Consider the following 20,834-nt stretch of genomic DNA (forward strand, 5'->3'; position numbering starts at 1 on the left):
CTCAAATAAATATACTCCACAAACTTTAAATTGGATTGCAAGCCAAAGGAATTGCTACAAGAAATACTCAAACTTGAACTCTCTGGGGTGTTTCCTAATATCATAATTGTGTATTTTTGTCAGTTTGCCTGCATCAGTGGCTTCATGTGAAAATACCTTCAAGTGAAGCAGGTAAACAACTATCACCATTCAACTATGGGACAAGAGCATTTGAATGGGCTTGCCATGCTTAATATCAGTTGTGACACTGCAGAAAAGCTTGATTTTTCCTCAATAATTAGAGCATTGGCCCGTAAAACGGCTAGAAAAGCATTTATTAAATTAAAAAATATTCATATTATGTCTCACTCTTTTTTTTGGTGCCTTATTTTGTTTTCATGTATTGTCATTTTTTATTTTTATTATGGCTAGGGGCCTCAAAAGATGGAAGTGGCTTGGGTTTCCTTGGACCTCTGAGGGGGACTGGAAAAGCTAAGCAGGATGATTAGTGGTCAGTGTTTTGGTCGGAGACTTCAACGGCAAGCACCAAGTACCTTAGAAGTGGTGGTGTCAGTTTCATCCATGCCAATCTGCCCACTGAGTTTCCTAGAACGCAGTTTATCTACTCCAGAAAAAAGACAGAGAAATGAACCTGCCAGGATTTAGATCTCTTTCTAGAGTGCCCTTCCTTATAGGGTGTCCCCACACTTAGACGGAGTACAGTATAACCTGCCAAGAGCGACCACTCATGGGAGTTAGCAAAAGTGGTCTCTTGTAAGAGGTAGTCTCTCTTCAGAGGTTTGCACAGCAGAGAGCCATAGTGTTCTGTGGCCTTTGCAAGTATTCACTTGTGACAGCTAGTCTCTCTTCAGACGTGGTCTCTAAGGCTGTGTCTACACTACAGCTTAGGTTGGCATAATTTATGTTGCTCAAGGTGGTGAATAAGTCACCCTCCTGAGCGACATAAGTTACACCAACGTAAGCGCCGGTGTGGACATCGCTATGTCAGCAGAAGAGCTTCTCCTGCAGACATAGCTACTGCTACTCTTTGGGGCCGAAGTAGTTAAGCCAACTGGAGCCTGTCTCCCGTTGGCTTAGAGCAGCTACATTAGAGAGTTTACAGCGGTGCAGCTGCGTTACTGTAATCTCTAGTGTAGCTGTGCCTTAGGGCAGATTTTACTGTACTTCTTGTTTATATAGCCAAGCAAGCAACTAGATTTGGTGGCTAGGCCATGTGTTCATGACAATTTTGCAAGGCCCAGGAAGCAGTAACGCCTAGTAATAGGATTTAATTCCCATATAATTAGGTTTGGTGGGACTCAATGTTTATTGTTTTACAATTTTGATGGATATTATCTAATGTTTATTTTAAAGCATTTTTTCTATTGTTATCAATTTCAGTTTTCACAGTTGTGCAAAAGTATAGATTTTAAGCAATTTTTTTGAGTTTTATCTATTTAAATTTTCACAATTGTGGGAAATTATGGGCTGGTCAGCCAATAATTATTTAACGATAGTAGACATTGAGATTCAAAATGTTAAAGCTTTACATTAAAACACAAATTCTCAACATCACATGTCAAAACATATAAAGTAAATAGCTTTAAATTAAACTCTAATATGGTCTCAAGCAGCATTTTTCTCACTTTGCCTATCTGTAAATTTCTATTCTTATTGAGGGAACTATTTTTTCATGGGTTTGTGTGTGAACGGTGAAATTGACATTTACCTATATTTACCAAAGACACATTTAATCCTTCCAAGCCTACTTAGAACAGAGTCTTTAAATGATTAAGGGTATGAACATCTTCCATATGAGGAGAGATTAAAAAGACTGGGACTGTTCAGCTTGGAAAAAAGATGACAGGAGGGAAGACGAGCAGGATATGATGGAACTCTATAAAATCATGAATGGTGTAGAGAAAGTGAATGGGGATGTGTTATTCATCCCTTCACAAAACACAAGAACCAGGGGTCTGCTAATGAATTTGACAGGCAGCCTGTTAATAGCCTATTTAAAACAAACAAAAGGAAGTACTGCAAATGCACAGTCAACCTGTGGAACTCGTTGCCAGGGGGTGCTATGAAAACTATAACTGGGTTCAAAAAATAATTAAATAAGTTCATGGAGGATAGGTCCACCAGTGGCTATCAGCCAAGACAATCAGGATCACAACCCCATGCTCTGGGCATCCCTAAGCCTCTGACGGCTAGATGCTGGGAGTGGGCGAAAGGGGATGGCTCACTCAATGACTACCTGCTCCGGTCATTCCCTCTGGGGCACCTGGCACTGGCCACTGTCAGAGAACGGGATACTGGGCTGGAAGGTCCATTGGTCGGATCCCGTGTGGCCAATCCCATGCTCGCACCCGCTGTCGCAAGGCCTGCCCCCAGTACCCAGAGCCTGCTGACGGGATGGGGCAGGGCACTGACTGTCAGGTGCTCTCCGCCCAAGTGACTCCGGCGCCTGCGGCTCTGGGGGCGTGAGCGTGGGGCGACGAGAGGAGCTGTGCTGGACATAGGAGGGGGTCACGTCCATTTACCTTCTCATCCCCGCCCCCGGCATAGAAGCGGAGGCGGCGCGGCTCCCACCCCTGCGTCCCAGCCGGGTTCTCTGTGCACGGCCCCGCTCCACCCGCCAGCTAGCTCCCCTCCCGCCCGGCCTCTGTTTGGTACTGGTCTCCTGGAGACGCCGCGCTGCCCGACGGGATACAGACACCCAGGCCGGACCCAACCAGCTCCCAGAGAGAACCCGAGAGGGGTAGTCACGTGACCCGTCTGCGCCCGCTCTACCCTGCTCGCATGGAAACGGACGCTAATAGTACCCGCCGATGAGCGACGCAACAGTGAGGCGCTGGAGTGGGCGTGGCTTCACCAGGCGTAATCCCTGGGTCCTCCTATCTTGATGTGTCCCGCCCCCCCCGGAAGTGGAGGAAGGGAGGCTGTTTGCTGTGGCACGGGTCGTGTCTGCAGGAGCGGAACTGAGTCGCCCGAGCTAGGGCAGTTACGGGTCCCTTATACGGCGCGCACAGAGGGGCTGAGCCCTGCGGCAGCGCTGGCGTTCTCCTGGGGGACGGGAGGAGGCGCGAGGCGTTGCCTGAAGCGCGCGCCCGAGTGCGATATAACGGACAGCGCCACGAGCCCCGCTGGCTTCGCTCGCGCTCCGGGGGGAGGCACCGCTCATGTCTGCCCCGTCTAGCTGCACCCCCCCCCCTCCCCCCGGGGCGGAGCCATGCCGTGTCGTAAGCCCGAGCAAGGCCCAGCTCCTGAGTGGTGAAAGGCCCCGGCTGGGTGAGGTTTCTCTGGGTAAAACGTTATAGCCGGGATTCTCTCCCCCCCCCCCACCCCCTCCGGCCTGAGCTGGCCGCAGGTCACGTAATGGCGGGGAGGTCCCCTCATTTTGCGTGTCTATTTCAGTATGTTACAGAGGGTGAGTGCGGCTTAACAATCTAAAACCTGTTCTGTAACTTATGGACCAACTCAGCCATTTACACTGAGCTACTGCTTCGGTGGGGAATCACTGAGTACGACGGCATGGAAAGGCTGGCGGACAGAAGTGGCCGCATGTCCCTTTTCAGAGGTGTAGTTTTCAGTGCCCATGGATAGCACTAGAAAAGTCAGTTTGCATAGGTTAGCTCCAAGTCACATGGGGGGTAGCGTAGTGCAGTTCCAGCAGCTGTAGTTCAAAACAATTTGGGCGGTCAGGGGAAAAAGCTATATGTAAACAGTGTCCGTTGGTTCCTTTTGACCTGGGGAAAAAATCTTGTAACTGTCACTTTTGGACTCAAAGGTAGCGGGAGCTGAGGTAAGTGGACAGCACTAGTGTCTAATTAATCTGATCATCAGTTTCGTAGGCGGTACTTGAAAATTAAATTGTTCATTTGTTTGACTACAGCTGTTAACACGTTAAGAGTATGGGCATCCATGGATTAATGAGCTACGTGGGAGAGCATCAGCAGTTCTTCACTGATCTACAATTAAGGAACACAAAAATCATCATTGATGGAAATAATTTGTTTCATCGGCTTTATTTTGAATCAAATCTAGACCTCCAACATGGAGGGGATTATGATTCTTTTACAGATATTGTGCACAAGTTTTTTGAAACTTTGTCTGTATGCAAAATATACCCATATGTTGTGTTAGATGGAGGGTGTGACTTGTCCGATAAGAAGTTTGTGACATTAAAGGAAAGAGCCAGGGATAAGATCCAGGGAGCATATTCCATCTCTAGAGGTGGTGGTGGAAGCGTGCTACCCCTGCTCACGAGAGAGGTTTTCAAGCAAGTCTTGAGCAAATTGGAAGTACCTTTTGTCCAGTGCTTCTCAGAAGCAGACAGGGATATTATGTCATTGGCTAATCATTGGAATTGTCCAGTTTTAACTTTAGACAGTGACTTTTGTATTTTTGATTTGAAAGCTGGGTATTGCCCTCTGAATTACTTTCAGTGGAGAAACCTTTGTACCTGTGAAGGCACACTAGACTGCTACATTCCAGCTCGATGCTTCTCTTCAGAGAGACTGTGCAGCCACTTCAGTCATATGAACAAAGCCCTTCTTCCTCTCTTTGCTGTGATGAATGGTAATGATTACATTAATTTGCCAGCTCTGGAGACGTTTTTCAGCAAGGTGCGCCTGCCAGTTGGAGGCTCTGGCGGGAGGGGGAGGAAGCATGTCCGCATTCAGGGACTTCTAAACTGGTTGTCCCATTTTGCTGATCCCACAGAGGCCATAGACAATGTACTGAAATATCTTAAAAAGCATGAGAGAGAAGAAATAAGGGAGATTCTGTGCTCTTCCATGGAGGAATATGAACAGTCTGATGTGAAGCTTGAGGATTTTTTTCAGAATGGAACCTATGAGTCTCAGGTGATCAGGAAATTAGAGTTACCACAATGGATGCTTGAGGCTTTGGCAAAAGGTCATTTGTCTCCATTCATTAGTGATGCCCTTCTATTAAGAAGAACAATCCTTCATGTCCAGGTGGAGAACATGCAGAGGCCTAGTGCTCACACAGTCGCCCTACCCATTCGTCAAGTCATCTATGGGCTACTTCTGAATGCCTCTCAAAATTCTGAAGTTATTTCCCCAAGTAAGCAGTCCAACAAGCTCCCAATTGTCCGTGAATTTGATAGAATCCAAAAGACGCTCAAAAAATCCTTTGTTCCAACAACATTGCTGCCTCGGGATTTTTGTGAAGACCATTGCTGTTTGGCCACATTAACTGAGGTAGGGTTGTCAGAACAGATATCCTGGATAACAAATCAATGTTGTGAGTGTAATGGGTGGGAGGGGGGGAACTTGGGTGTCAATCCAGTCAGTCAGTTTAGTACCAGATAGAAGTCACTTGTAAGTACTTTATAAGACTGCTCATGGTAATAAGCAGTACATGCAGTACTAACAGTAGGGTCATAGCCTTTGGTTTCCAGCATTCAGAGATGTTACAATTACATAATCTTTTTAGAAAGGAACACTCGACAAGTTATAGGCAGAGGTTGTAGAGGCCTAAAACTTCCCATTATAACCTTGTTTTCATTTGCATTCAATTTTCCCAAACTAACCATTTAAGAGAGCTTTCAGAGCAGATTTTTTTTTTAAATCTGCATGAGGAGTAATCCTTGATTTAAAGAGGTGCTTTTTTTTGTCATGAAAATCAATCCAGGTTTGATAAAGCTATACACTTCAGGAAAAAAAGTCACAAGCTATACTGAGTATGAGTTAAAGGCTTTCTGCTAAAGTCTCTAATCTGCACTGAGCAAGCTTCAGCCCCCCAGTTTTGTGTGCCATCTGCAGTTCATATACTTGCCAGTTCCATAGAGCTCCCTTCCTGGCTCCAGATAGTAAATGGACAAAGCAGCAGCTGAAGAAAACATTTTGGGGTAGAGGTGGTGTGCTGGGTTGGGAACTAGAAGGAAACAGTTCTAGTCTCAGTTCTTCTATTGACTAGGGGTGGCAATCTTGTATGGTTCAGTCACTATTGATCAAGGCCTTGTAACCCCTATCTTTAGAGGAAGGAAAAATCTCTCTCATCCCCTTTCAAAGGGTACATAATTGTGAGGTTGCACAAGGTCACTTCGGGGAGAGCTAGGAACAGAATCTGGTTCTAATATGGTAGCCTCAACTCTCATCCACTGCCCGCTCAACCTTTCAGAATGAATGCTCCAGATCTGTATTGGCAGTGCTGTATGTAACCATTAAACTAAATTGTCGAAGTGTATATGGCTCTGAGGGGGATGACACACGGATGTGACCGCTACCATTTACTCTTTTAGCCCAACTGGTGCTATGGATCTCGAGGACCTGCATTCAAACCCTGCTGCTGACCCATATATTTTTGTTTTCATTTTTCTTTTTTAAATTAAGGAAACTGCATACAAAAATCTTCAAATGAACATTAAGGTTGCAGAGTCAAGCACAAGTTAGGAAGCGTCCATGCAACTTTAATTTGTCTCCCTGTGTAGGCACTGTGCTAGTCTTTAAATTATTACATACTCTTGTGCTCTAGGACCCACTCTGCCTTGTTCAATGCATGGGGTGGCCCATAAATGAAGCAAAGGATTACAGGAGAGAAAAGATGTTCTTGCATTTTTAGCATGGGATTGGGGCCCAATAGAGCTGGGTTCTGTTTCTGCTCTACTGCAGACTTCTCGTCTGATAACGGGTAGGGCCCTACCAAATTCATGGTCCATTTTGCTTGAGGTCACAGCCAGAGGCTTCTTAAATTGGTCAGTTTCACATTTTCAGCTCTGTACATCTGAAATTTGAGTGTTGTAACCATGGGGGTCCCTACCCAGAAGTGGATCTGATCTCACCTGCACCTCCAGAGCTGCCATGCAAGGGAAGGAGAAGTGCTGTCGCTCCTCAGCCCAGCAGGGACTTGCCGGTAGGAGCACCCTGGCTGGGGCATTTCCAGGAGCAGGGCCATATTGGACCCACCTCCACAAGTCTCCTTCAGCTGCAGGAACCTCCTGGGCTGGAGCTTCCTGCAGCAGGGGAAGGTACTCAGAGGTCGGTCTGATCTCCCCGAGAGCAGCCATGCAGTGGAAGGACAAGTCCTCTCCCTTCCTAGCCCAGCCCAGACTCGCAGCTAGGAGCCCCCTGGCGGGGGCACTCCCAGCAGCGGGGGAGAGATCAGATTTCATGAGGAAGGGCTTAAACGTCACAGTCTGAAATGTTTTTGACTGCCATGGAATTGGTAGGGCCCTAATAATGGGCAAGACTAAAATGCATGTACACAAAGCAGCTGAACTAAGGTTGCCCAGGCTCCTATAATACTGCAACTGCAGTTTTTTTAATGAATTTTTTTTGTATATACACACACAATTTGTACCAGTATTACTGTAATGGCTTAGGATTTTTTTTAAATGAGTCAAGTCTCATTTACTAGTCACAATTTATGAAGCTAGATTTTCACTTGTATTGTATGAGCTCTCAATGCATATAAGTGATAACTGCAGTTCTCTGTCAAAATCCAGGTAGAAGATTCCACTGGGAGTATAGATCAATGGTACGGATAGTTGGATGGTAGCACAAGTTTACAGCCTATGGTGCAATGCTAACCCCTGAAATGCAGGTGATGTAGGACAGACACCCTCCAGGACATGCCAAAGGAGGTGGTTTTGAATGCATAAATAATGGCTAGATTTTCAATGTGCTCAGCTCCCAACTCCATTTAGGCACCTAACTGCAACTGAAACACTTCCAAAAAATTTGACCCTTGAATAGATAACATAGGAAATGTGACTACTTTTTAAAAAGATTGAATAGTTTTGGAATAATTTATTCTACAGAATGATCTAAGTTTCATCCATGTCACTTTCATTAGCTCAATATTTATGAGGTTGGACATTTTTGAAAAAAATTAACACTGCTATCTTAGCATTAACACAGAAGTCATTTGCCTTTGGGTGAAGATGGCAAGTGTAAATGGACTTCCTTACAGCAATATAAAGCCAGACCTCTTCACAGTATATCCATAATTATGACTTCTTTGGCAGGTGCCCAGATCAGTTCGGCTAAAACTGCTGTTGGAGACGTTAGGAGTGAAAGCCAGCATCCTACAACCCATCCCCAGTCCCTTGTGGCTCCCTGTAGCTGTAACTTGCTACTGGACATGTTACTCAGAACCCAAAGTGAAATTGCATCATTTACAGGCATTACTTCTAGGAATGGTATTTGGGGAATTGCACAGGACAACAAGTAGCCCAGGTAGGTCCCCAAAGAACTAAAAACTTTGACATGGATGTTTCATATTTATATGCAAATCTACATTCTAGCCACAGTTTCCCCCTTTTGTTTTTGTAAGGACTCTCCACTTCCATAGGAATTAATGGTGATTTACGCTCTACCCTCAGCACTCAATTGATACATTGGTGAAGATCAGAGACAGTGCTGTGTCGCAGTTAAGACTGAGGGACTTGAAGTTAAACTCTGTTCTATTCCCAACTTTTGTCTTTGGGAAAGACATCTGACTTATCTGTGCCTCAGGTGCCTATCTTTAAATGGCTAAAATCCAAATGGACCTTGTCAGGTGGTGGTGGCGGCATTTGTAATTGTGCTTCAGGAGCACTATAAAAAAGTGCAAAAAATTTTCAGACTTAGCATACACATGCATCAAAGGTTGACACTTCTATAAGACTTATTACTCAGTAATGAACTTTTACTAAAGTCAGTTTGTACTTACAGGAAACACATTGTTCATGTGCGAGTCTAACAATGAATTCTAATTCAAAGCAGACTCAATAGGGAAGCTTTGAAAGCAAAGGTATTACCTCTCCTTCATACTTTCACAACTTCATACTTTCAGGAAGGGGAAATACTAATAGAAATTTGGCCAAAGAAACCATCAGTTTCAGTAAGAATAAATAAAATAGTGTATTGAGAGAGTTAACAGGGAAACTAAGCAAACTTAATACTGGCAGCAGCTAAGCATTGAGGGTCTACTTCAGATTATAAATTCTAGGCAGGAATAGTCTGTGTACATGTAGTGCTTGGTACAATGGGGTCCTGATCTCTAATGGGGCACTCTAGGCACTACTGATTATATTAATCTTATTTTTTAAAGTCAGAGCCTTAACTATATTCTAACAAGAAGCCAGAACATTCAGGATTAATGTTAAAGCTGTAATTAACTTGGCCTGTTGTGACAGGGTATTATACACAATGATCAGCTATAAGCTTTACACACACTGTGGGGCCAAGTTACTATCTAAATTCAGAACTCGTAGGGGTTTGTGTTTGCTTTTGCAGTTTATGATTGAATCTATTGGAAATGTTACTTTAACATAGCATTTGTATAACAAATTAGTAAGCAGTAATTAGTACTTCGGGATTAAATCCTGTTTAAGGCAGGGTTTTCCCCACAAAATGCGGGGGGGAAGCTATCTTAATACTGCAAAAGTAGCAAGATTTAAGGGTTTGGTTCTATCTTAAAGTTAAAAGGTTGTGGGGAAAGGTTTTTAGGTAACATAATAGGCCAGCGTTCGATTTAGGTGGCATTCCTGACGGTATGGGAGGAAGAAAGGGTTAGACTACAGAAGCAGAGCAGGCAATTCTCAGCTGCTTCTCATTAACCTGGCACATAGTAGGATTTTTTAAAGATTTTCCAGTTGGCCCACAACACATAAGTATGTGCACTCTGACACACACAACTGAGCCAGCAAGTAGATTGAATTCTTTTGTTTCAGACACTCAAGGCTTTTGGTACTTTAACAGTAACAATTTAAGACACTTGAAAACAGATTAGTGTTTAGAGGTTCACAGGCACCATTAATTGTACATACCAGTCATTCTTTGTATAGGAGAGTGCTTGGGAGCCTCTAGAAATACCCTTATTTTCTTGTCCATTCATAATCCAGATCCTGCGGTTTTCCATGTCGAAGATGATCAAATGGTCTATGACCAGTTTCTAAAATGGAAAGAAAAGAATTTTCAGAAATTACTGGATTTAGACACAGCACACACTTTCTGCCAGTGGCAGTGCTGCCTCCAGATGGGATTGCATCTCAACCAGCTACTCTCTACTCCTCTCACTGAACCAGACTTAACTCGGTAAGAACCTGTGAGAGACCTGCCTTCTTCACAAGGTGCTCCAAATATAAAGCACCCTTATATTGTGTTTTGCCTTGTCTTATACCTGCTGTGCCTCTGGAATGTAAGCTCCTTGGGTAAGGGACCTTTTAAATTTGGTACAGTTCATATTCTGTTGTATGGCACTAGTACTCTGGCACTTAATAAATGATAACAGCTTCTAATGTTTCAGCAAAATCATGTTTTTAGTAATTACTACATATAAAATTCCAATATAAATTTTTTGAACGAAAATATTAAAATTTTACTCTTAATTCTTTAGTACATACTGTGCCTGAATTAAAGTAGTGTTCAAATTAGAAAGTTTGGGCTTGATCTTGCATACCCTTTCTGAGGCCAATGAAAATGACTCATGAGTCAAACTGTAAGATCATAACTAAAGTATGTAAACATGTATGCATCACCACCTGAGACCAACATCTAGGAGATTACATAATGTAGAAGTGCATCAAGAAAGGGAAAAGGGTACAATAAATTGAAAACATGAAAAAAATTCAGAGTAAAAGTCTAGAAATCACAGGCATATAATGAATGATCCTAAGCATTTTCACTTGAGCAGAATTCTTTATACCTGTTACTACAGAAGATTCACAGAAATGATTTCTATCTAGGATCTGTATTTTCAATGTTAAATCTGATTTTAAACATCTTTCATTAGATGCAAATCTTATGTAGGGTTAAAAATGCACTTTACTCAAATTCAGTGCTCTCAAATATTCAAGGTGCTGTTAAAAAGCAGTTTCTCTTCCTTGGGCAAGTGAGTTCTGCACTTCTTGTTACTTGCATAGATGTGTAAAGTTCTTCTTTCCCCTATATTCATGTCTAGGGCTCTTAACTCAATAATACTTCACTCCTATAGAGTGCTCAAATGAAAAAGCAGGCATTGAAGATACAAGTTATGTATGTCAGCTAATTCCCAGCAACTAAAGTAATTTGATTTTTCTTCTGATTAAACCTAGAACAGTTTTAAATTGAGTTGTCACCTGAAATTTCTTTGGCTTTATTTTGCCTGCTGGTTCTAAAAACCAATAAAGTTAAGAAATATAGTAATAATGTAAATATGTACCTGCAGACAAGCTAGATTTGAACTCATCATGAAAATGAGTTTGGGATTGTTTCTTTAAAAGGCTTTTATTTAAAGAGTTCATATTCAATGATTGTTCATTAGAGGTGTGTAACTGAGTAGCATAAAACCACAAATAAGACACTAGTTTATTGTTTTTTCCACTAAACAGTATAGTTTTGGTAGCTAGAGTTAGATATAATTCTAAATTTAATCTTTCCTTCGGCAGGCTTTATTGTGGGACCTTTGTGCATAGACTATGCAAAGAGCTTAAATCAGTACATGCAGCAGAGAATCAGCTTCTCTCATCTCCAAAGATGAGCCAGCTTTATTGTGATCTGCTCCATGCAGTAAAGTCAACTGTACCTCCAGACTTCTTCCAGGAGACAACCAAGACCACCCAATTCTGCAAGGTAAAGAACAAGCAAGCCACTAGTCAGGCAGAGACTACCAGACAGCATGCTACATTGGAAGCTCAGCCTTTGTGTGATGTTAACAATAGGTTTGCATCACTAATGGTGGAAGACTGAAAGTAGCACATACATGACATTCAAATAATTCTGCTTTGTGAATGGATCACAGTTACAATGAAGTGGGTGAACTGCATTGGAATTTAACTGGCCCTTTTACAGTTTTTAGCATGAATCTTGCTACAGTGATTTTTTTCTATAAATGTTATAGGATACTATATCTGAACTTTCTAAAAAATGTCAGTCTTTTGATGTCATTGATACAACCGAAGAAACTAAATTTGCAATTTTAAAGTAAAGCAGTAAGAGGACAGTAGTCTCTCCACCCCTCCAACTACCATTGCAAAAAAACAAAAATCCACCATCACAACTACATACTACACATGGAAAGCTAATCACAAATTTAATTCTGCAGGGCCAGTGTCCACCAGTGAGATTTTCAAAAGTTTCCAAGGGAGGAACAGGGGTGCCTGACTTCCATTGAAAATTGGGTCATCTGCTGTGCGTATATATTCTAGTTACTGAACTGTTGGGGAGGAAAAAAACCTGGAACTTATCCTTTTCTTCTCCTGTGTTTCTCTTAAGAAACAGGTTTGGATAGTCACTACCAAGCCTGAGTGCTACCACCTAAAGTAGACAATTTTTTCTTCTGTCAAGGACATTTGATACCACTTGAGAAACTGTCAAGCAAGGGTCTTTTCCCGGAAGATTCTAAAAATAAAGGAATGTTAAAACAAAGATTTGTTTTAAATAAATTGTTTATGCATTTAGGTTTGAGAGTCCATCTGATTTGGTTTCCGACATACTCCTGCAATAAAATAGCTAGTATTTACTACTCTTGTTCCTCTTCAAGAATCAATGTGATGTTTCTTTCTCTCAAGGTTATAAAGATTTTTAGATCATTACCTCTCTCTTTAGTTAGAGTTGTGTCCACTGCTCACCAGAAAGAACGGTTACTTAACTTAGAGTAACTGTGGTTCTTTGAGATGTGTTGTCCATGCAGATTGCCTTCTTGGGGCACATGCATTCCTTGTGCAGAAGATGAGATTCTTTTGGTTAGCAGTGTCCATTAGGGCCATGGCTGCACCCTGAGAACCCTCTCAACCATTGTCGCCCAGGGCATAAGGGGTGGGGGCAGCCTCAACCACTTCTCAGTTCTTTTGCCAATAAAGACTCAAATTAGTGGGACAGAGGGGAAGTCAAGGAGTCTGTGTGGACTACACATCTTGAAAGAACAATTACTTACCTTACAGCACCAAGGTTCTTCAAGTGATTTCCACAAATTCCACTCTTGGTGACAAGCATCCCATGCTCAGATGTGGGTAATAGGACTCCTATGTAAATACTGACGTATTGCATGCTAGCAAAGTTCACATTTGATTTAGAGGCCTGCACAAAGGTTACAGATGCATAGTAAAAGTATGAACTGAGTACAAGCACGTCACCAGGCACGTCTCAGTCAATGGGATGATGCTCAATGAGGTGGTGGAGGTTGCAGGGGCTCAAATCAAATGGGACCTGATGTGTCCTGGGGGATCTCCCTTTGCTAGCATGTAGTAGTTTTATATTGAAAGTCTGAAAACCATTCAAATACCCCTCATAGAAACTGTTGTCCTCTCATCCATTCACAAATGCCACAAGTCTGATGCTCTGGTTGATTTAGTCTTGTCTAGATAAGGGGATAATGCTCTATCAATGTCCAATATATGAGTTTTTGCTTTGGGGAAAGACCAGCAGATGAAGAGACTGATTTATGTGAAAATCTGACACTACCTTAAGCAAGAACTGCAGGTAAGGTCTACTGTTGACGCTGAAAGTTCATATAAGAAAGTTGTGCCATAAGGGCTTGAATCTCTCCGCCAACTTTATGACCACCACAAAGGCTCTCTTCACAGAGGTGATGGAAGGAGCAGGCATCCATGGGCTCAAAGGGAGGGACCTATTAAATCATCTAGTCACTCTTCCAGGGAAGGAGGGAGTTCTGACATGGAGAAAAGCAGAGGTCAGTCCTTTCAGAAAATTCCACTGCAGTGGGGTGAGAATACCAATGTCTGTTTTGGAAGATGATTTGCTGAGATTGCAGCCAGATAGACTCTCATTGAGCTTAGTGAGAGCAAATACAAATATATGGAGAACAGTCTTCTGCAGAGGTGAGCCATGGTAACGCTGACCAAAAAGAGAATAGTTTCCATCTGCATTGGTAGATTGCATCCACCAGTTTAATGATGACAGGATTTCCATGGAACACAAAAACAGATATAGCATGGACATGTTGATTTCAACACCCTTGCAGTGAATGCAGGTGAAGTCTGGCATGCAACGTGTCATGTGTCCCAGAAGCGTCAAACAGGTTATTTGCATCATGGAATGCACATGGAGCTGCCTGTAACGTCAATTACTGTCTGGAACTTCTGGGGTAGGTACCTCTTCACTAGCCTGGAATCTAAGACTACTCCTATGAATTGGATGTTTTGTGTTGGGTTAGTGTGAATTGGACTCAGAGGCCCAGAGAGGTGAAGAGAGGAAGTCTTTTCTGACATGCTGTAAGGATGAATCCCATCTAAGCAGGGATATAACTGGACTTCTTGTCTCCTTAGCTGCACTGCCACTACAGCAAGAACATCGGTGAACAGCTTTGAGACTGTGGACTGGCCAAAGGGGAGGAGACTTTACTTGTAGTGTAGTACTGTGAAAGTAAGTGTCCTGCAGGTCTGGAGCCATGAACCAATCCAAAGAGGATGGCAGAGGCTAAAGTAACATCCTTGATCTGAAGTGAAGAATGAAGGCATTGAGACATCAAGGATCCAGGATGGGTCTCCATTTCCCCTTTCTTCTTCAGGATTAAGTAGTGGAATTAGAAACTTTTCCCTCTGAATTCTGGAGGCACTTTGTCCAGGTCTCGTAGCCTTCCCTCAGGCTGCTTCCTGGAGAGGAGGGATTCCTTCTCTCCCCTGACCTCCCCCTGCTCTCCTTTTAAGTCCATCCTTTTACCTGATCACACCCTTCCCAGGTGTAATCAGTGAAATTACAGTGCTCTCAGATTCCTTTAGCCCTTTTGGTGCCACTGTGGGTTTATACCCTATCAGAGGACAAGGAAAAAATAGCAAGCAGGTTTTGAGGAAGAGATCACCATCCCAGACCTCTTGCTTTCCTAGTAGTTGGTGATGTACTGGAACAGGCTGGATCTGTTTTGGAGAGGGTGATCTTGGTCTGGATACCACTAAGGAAGCAGTTTCTTAACATATGGGTCATACCTCAAGGAGACCAATAGAGATCCAGGGGTGGTAGTGGTAGTGAGGGGGAGGAGGGCATATGGGAGGCTCGCATCTTGGTGGTTCCTTCTCAGTCCAGAAGGCTTTTGGGTGCCTGTTTGGGATTCCTGCTTTGACTGTCTGTTCACATCCCACTAGGTTATCCAGGGTGGAGATGGGTTACATTCTGGTGAGGAGGATATACTGCATTCCTCTGAAGAAGCCGAGAAAGCAAATTCTTCTTCCATAGGTAGGACACCCCAGTCCACAGTCCTGCCTACTCAAGTTTATGGGCAGTACCAAAAGATCACAAGAGGGACCTGGCCTGTTCATTGCCTGTGTCTGTCCAAGGTCAGAGATTCTGAAATTGGTCCCACAGCAAAGTCAGCCTCTGCTAAGAACTGGCTTGCAGCAGTGCTAATGAGTCAGTGCTGGATGAGCTTCCGGCACCACAACAGTCACGCCAATGTGCACACCACAGGTTCTCAGCCAGCATGGAGCCATCCAGTGCCAGTACTCATGATGCCAGAGAGGGGCCCTCTATCTGAGCAGTAATGGAGACAGCCACTTTGCACCAGGAGCACTGTGTGATCTGTGATTTTGCTTTAGATGGATTTGAGCAAGGTTTAGCCTGAGGCTCTAGAGTGTAGGAGTACTGGGGCAATACTTTTGTCTGGCTCCCGATTAGAGGAAATCTGTGCCTTCCCTGGGCTCTGAAGTGCTGCTCTTGGTGGCCCCTCTCCTAGGTCAATGCCAGAAGAGTGGGGTTGCTGAGTGTCCATTGAGCTTGGGGTGACAAAGATTTCAATGAGACATTAGGAGTGTGACTGACCAGGTGGAGGCTTTCTTTCCGGTTGTTTTTCAGGGACTGATGTTGCCCACATCAATGACTCTAGGAAATGAAGCTTCAGTCTACCTTCTCTAGCTTTCAGCATGTCCTCTGAGCGAGACTTGCACACCAGGCAGCCTTCAGGCACTTGTCCTAGGCATAAGAGGCATCCCAAGCACCTGTAGAAAATCATTGCTGTGCAGCAGGATGGGCAAATCTGGACTCCTGGAGAAGTGACTTTTGGCTATTTTAGGCCTAGGTAGAGTGGGGTCTAGCTCTCATACAGGGGTGGTGGCGGGGTAGCAATCCTATCAGTGCCGTCAGCAGAACTTTTTACTACTACTGGGTAAACGAAGCTTATCAGCAGTAGATTTAGCTACTCTCTTTAGGTGAAGAGATGTACACACAGTGGGGTTCAGTCTCACAGCTATGGGAAATAAGAAGGAATGAGAGGCAGTTGAGGCCATCCCACCCCTTATATCTTTTGGCTACTGTTTGGAAGGCTCCCAAGGTGCAGGCACAGCCCCAGTGGACACAGCTATTCAAAAGAATCTGATCTGTGGCACATGTGCAATTATGTGGACAAACACTAAAAAAAGGATATCTAGATTTGATTTCTGCATCATCTTTGGCTGTGCTCACCTTTCAATCCTGTGTCTTGTAGGCTCTCAGACTACAAAAATATGTGAAGTAAAGGTGATTTGTCAGAATGATCTAAATATTTTTCTAGATAGAAGTCTCTCAGCTGGAGTGTATCTTCTCCCATCAAAGCGAGGAGATGGTCAAAACTAAAGTTCTTTTCCAAAATACACAATTAGTTTAAGACTTAAGTTAGTTTTACTACTTTTAGTTGTCAAACTTTCTAGGAGGATGCCTTTTCTTGGCCATTCATTTTATACCTGTGATTCTTTCTTCTATTTAGTGAAATTTTGTACTTCAGCACTATTTCCACATAGAAACTAAAAAATACTGACAGATTAAATGAACAACCCCTGGATAATCACCAGTCTTCAGGATTGCGTAGTGTTGTCTTAGGTACTCAGATACTATGGTGATGAGTATGGTATAAAAACCTGTATAGAAGAACAAAGAACTTCAGTGGAAGGCAAGCAAGGTGGTCTCAAGAAGCAAGGTTCTAGCTGCAGGCTATCACAGGAAAGCCTCATGGTAGTAAGTGAGCAAGTTGGTGCAGACGTTTATTTTGTAAAGCCCAAGATGGCAGCTATGTTGGTTATTTTGTTAAATGATTGTGGGTTTTCCTTCGTACCAGGTGATGAGATCCGGAAAGTTCTGCATACATACATACAGTTTATCAATAAGTTGGTTACAAAGTCACAGCTATTTCATTCTAATGGACTGAGACCTGTTCACTGCCCAACTGCATTGGTAACTTCCAACCAATTTATCCAGTAACCCCCCCCCCCCCACACACACACACACACACACACCCCCGCAAGGAAGAGGGATCTCTCTCTCTCTCTCACACACACACACCATCCCACCTTGTCTTCAAGAAGGAACTTTTATAGAGTTGCAGTCTCAAATATGGTAGTATTGCTTCAGAAGCACTCACTTGCAGTTAAAAATTTCAGCATATCTGAATATTTTCAAGATTGGCTCAAGTAGTACAAGTTCTGTAGGGATATTAAATCTAATGGGGACGTACCAATGTAGGCAAAATGAACATTAATGAATTCTCAAACAGGAAAGTTGTGTCAAACTTTCACAAGACAGATGCAATTTTACACATTTGCTGGAAGGATATTTCTCAATCTTCCTTTGCTCAAATTCAAACCTGTGAATTTTGACAAAGCTTGGAGAAACCCCCCACCCCGGTCCAAAAAAGTAAATATTAGAGAAATGTGAATAGAACTGGAAAGCCTGATGTGCCCTGAGTTCATTATGTTGATCACAATAAGTTTAGCATTAAGTGTTTAGCTCAAAAGATGTAATTGATGTGGGAAAGACATGATTGCAGTTATTACATTGCTGACAAGTAGTGGAATGAATTGATAAAGAGATAAAAAGAAATTAGATCTATAGTTTTGTTTTAGATTTCTGGAAGTGCTACTTGTATGATTGTCTGATTATATCAGACATGGAACATTACAGAAAGTTTGTTACTGTTTTTTTTAATTAATTTTTATCTGCAGATGGCACCCAAATGCAGTCCTACAGCAAGTTACTTAAAGACGCCTTTCTGAATGTCTTTCATTTTCCTATTAGCATCATTTTCATATTAGCATCAACTGACAACTATACAAACTTAAGTTTGTAGCCCCTCTCACTTTCATTGAAGTTAGATGGGATAAAACCAAAAGTCCTTTATCAGGCAGTGTTATCATTGAAACGGTTGCCAGTTTTGACTGGGTAAAAACTAACTAAGTGACTTCAGGATTTGTCCCTAAGAAGTAGTGTATTCAAAACTGATTGTAAGAAGTAAAGAGGTGGAAGATAGTATCAGTGCAGTGAGATAACTGTACTAAACTGTCATAACTTTAAACTGGTCTGTCTGCTTGACTATTTGGGGGTAGAACAGAGAGAAATGTTTCTTTTAAATGTATAATTTTTTTTTAAATGGAGTTTAATGTACAGTTTAGAGGAAAGAAATATTTTAATTTTGACAGAGCAACTGTTTTTTAAATTTGCATTTTAAAAATGTTTTACTAAGTTTGGATGTACAAAACAAATTTGTTCCAAAGTTAAGGTCGGATTTAACATTCTATTATATAGAATAAATGTAATAAGTCACTTATTTAAAGGTTAGAGAAAAATCACGCAAATTAAAAATGCATCTGCATTGAAAGTTAGAGGAAAATCAGGTTACATATGCATCAAGGAAAAGGTATAAAGCCTTTAAAGTTTTGAGATTAGTTACTTTTAGAGTGGCTAATATGAATTTTTAATCCCTCAGATGCAGATAGCCAAAGTTTGTATTTACAGTAGAAAATAGTACATATTTATTTTACTTTTACATAAAAGGAATCTTCTGTAATTAAGAAGATCTTCCAAATATTTTTCTAATGACCTACCCACATACTAGGTTTTATTTTATTGAAGGGTGTAATACATAGATGCTCAAAATTTATTCTTTCACATGCCTAACATTCTGATGCAGTAGGAAGTTAGATACCATTTAACTGTAATAGGGATACTGGATTAAAGGCTCAAGATTGCTCTGGGCCCAAAGAGAAAGTCCAAAACTCACAGCTAGCTATGGAAACAAAAGAAGGAGCTGAGGCAGCTGGGGCTGCACAGCCCTTTTGGAAGCTGAGAATTCTAAATGTTCTGCGCTGAAAGTGGGCACTTGCACAACCCCAATCTAAGTGCTTCCTTTCCACAAGGCTCCTGAAGCTCTGTCACCAGGCCAATTCAGAGACTTGTTTTATGATGTTCCATGGTAAGAACTTTGAGGGGAGAGTTCCTGGTTACAGTAACCTGGCAAAAAGAAAAGGAGTACTTGTGGCACCTTAGAGACTAACCAATTTATTTGAGCATAAGCTTTCGTGAGCTACAGCTCACTTCATCGGATGCATACTGTGGAAAATACAGAAGATGTTTTTATACACACAGACCATGAAAAAATGGTTCTCTCCCCCCCCCCCCCCACTCTCCTGCTGGTAATAGCTTATCTAAAGTGATCACTCTCCTTACAATGTGTATGATAATCAAGGTGGGCCATTTCCAGCACAAATCCAGGGTTTAACAAGAACGTCTGAGGAACAGTGGGGGTGGGTGGATAGGAGAAGGAATAAACAAGGGGAAATAGGTTACTTTTTATAATGAATCAACCATTCCCAGTCTCTATTCAAGCCTAAGTTAATTGTATCCAATTTGCAAATTAATTCCAATTCAGCAGTCTCTCGTTGGAGTCTGTTTTCGAAGTTTTTTTGTTGAAGGATAGTCACTTTGAGATCAGAAATCGAGTAACCAGAGAGATTGAAGTGTTTTCCGACTGGTTTTTGAATGTTATAATTCTTGACATCTGATTTGTGTCCATTTATTCTTTTACATAGAGACTGTCCAGTTTGACCAATGTACATGGCAGAGGGGCATTGCTGGCACAGGATGGCATATATCACATTGGTAGATGTGCAGGTGAACGAGCCTCTGATAGTGTGGCTGATGTTATTAGGCCCTGTGATGGTGTCCCCTGAATAGATATGGGGGCACAGTTGGCAACGGGCTTTGTTGCAAGGATAGGTTCCTGGGTGAGTGGTTCTGTTGTGTGATATGTGGTTGCTGGTGAGTATTCGCTTCAGGTTGGGGGGCTGTCTGTAGGCAAGGTTCCTAAAATGCAAGGTGAGGTAGGTCTGCATTCCTGAAGCAACTGGGGTTAGAGAAAGAGCAGTTAAAGGCTAATGTAAGGAAGAGTTACTGGGTTTTAGATCAGCATTAAAAATATGATACTTAACACCTGAAACATCAGAAGAAAGGCACAAATGGGAACATGTAGTTTTAACTGATTTAGGAAAGCATTAACCAATTGTGCACAAGTGCGGGTGGCATTTTGGGTTTAAACAGATGCCGATAAGGTATTATCCACTGCTGCACTCTAGCCACTAGAAGTGCCCTGCTCAGCACCAGAAAGACAGTGTGATCCACATTGCTGAGGATTAAGACCCATTTTAAAATCACTGATGCTAATCTGTAGACACTTGGAGATGCTGTAGGCCGATCCTCAGACAGTCACACAAAAGTTGGAGGTCTGGCAAGAGAAACCCTCTCACCCAAGTTTTCCACAATTGGAGCTGTTAGACACTCACTTTTGAAGAACAGGTCATTTACTTAGGTGCTTAAGTATGAATTTAGGAGCCTACATTTAAGTTCCTATAATTGAAAAACTTGGTCTCAAGTTTAGACTAGTGTCCTGCACTCATGAATTAAGTGTTTTTTCCCCTTCCTGTCCCTCCCATGACACTATTGCAATGCCATTTGATTTCTTATTCTTTATGCAGTTATTTCTTCTGCATTTTGAGGAGTTTGTGCTCAGATTTCATTTATCAGTATCTGGTGCATATGTAGCTTCTAGTGACTTCTGATTAAGTTCTACAGTATGCGTTTCTTTGAATTCTAGAACACCTCTTTCCATATTTCCCAGCTGTTCAAACTTAGCCTCATCTAGATTTCTGTTGGCTTTGCTGTGGACTTATC

General features: G+C 42.4%; 2 protein-coding genes across 14 annotated transcripts in view; one reads left to right on the forward strand and one right to left on the reverse strand.

Annotated features, from left to right (window-relative positions):
* Window positions 1-17,110, reverse strand: part of NEK11 (NIMA related kinase 11) — a 189,900-nt gene extending 172,790 nt beyond the window's left edge. For 5 of the 10 annotated variants that reach the window (XM_073333276.2, XM_073333277.2, XM_073333268.2 and 2 more), the window contains exons 1-2: window positions 16,685-17,110; window positions 9,761-9,885 (exon numbers count right to left, since the gene is read on the reverse strand). The gene's annotated coding sequence lies outside the window, so the exon portion shown is untranslated. The other 5 variants (XM_073333269.2, XM_073333271.2, XM_073333273.2 and 2 more) reach the window with 5 other exon arrangements.
* ASTE1 (asteroid structure-specific endonuclease 1) lies at window positions 2,537-12,371 on the forward strand. 4 transcript variants are annotated; one of them, XM_073333266.2, is made up of 5 exons: window positions 2,537-3,270; window positions 4,399-5,207; window positions 7,976-8,186; window positions 9,836-10,028; window positions 11,360-12,371. In XM_073333266.2, exons 1-5 carry the CDS (start codon window positions 3,162-3,164, stop codon window positions 11,658-11,660), a joined length of 1,623 nt encoding a protein of 540 aa, XP_073189367.2. In that variant the 5' UTR covers window positions 2,537-3,161; the 3' UTR covers window positions 11,661-12,371. The 4 variants fall into 4 exon arrangements, with proteins under 4 accessions (XP_073189367.2, XP_073189365.2, XP_073189364.2 ...); XM_073333264.2 differs by having other exon boundaries at window positions 3,202-3,270; window positions 3,875-5,207; XM_073333263.2 differs by lacking the exon at window positions 2,537-3,270 and adding an exon at window positions 3,295-3,784 and having other exon boundaries at window positions 3,875-5,207.
* Window positions 17,111-20,834: the final 3,724 nt, after the last annotated feature.

Source organism: Lepidochelys kempii, chromosome 2 (assembly GCF_965140285.1).
Source record: "Lepidochelys kempii isolate rLepKem1 chromosome 2, rLepKem1.hap1, whole genome shotgun sequence".
In the NCBI taxonomy this organism is placed as follows: domain Eukaryota; kingdom Metazoa; phylum Chordata; order Testudines; family Cheloniidae; genus Lepidochelys; species Lepidochelys kempii.

What these genes read in the sequence shown, in the direction of transcription:
- ASTE1 (XM_073333264.2), top strand. Translation starts at nt 3,894, where the DNA reads ATGGGCATCCATGGATTAATGAGCTACGTGGGAGAGCATCAGCAGTTC. An exon ending in CAGGACAACAAGTAGCCCAG is followed by an intron (nt 8,187 to 9,835) that starts GTAGGTCCCCAA and finishes TTCATAATCCAG; the next exon opens with ATCCTGCGGTTTTCCATGTC. An exon ending in ACTGAACCAGACTTAACTCG is followed by an intron (nt 10,029 to 11,359) that starts GTAAGAACCTGT and finishes TTCCTTCGGCAG; the next exon opens with GCTTTATTGTGGGACCTTTG.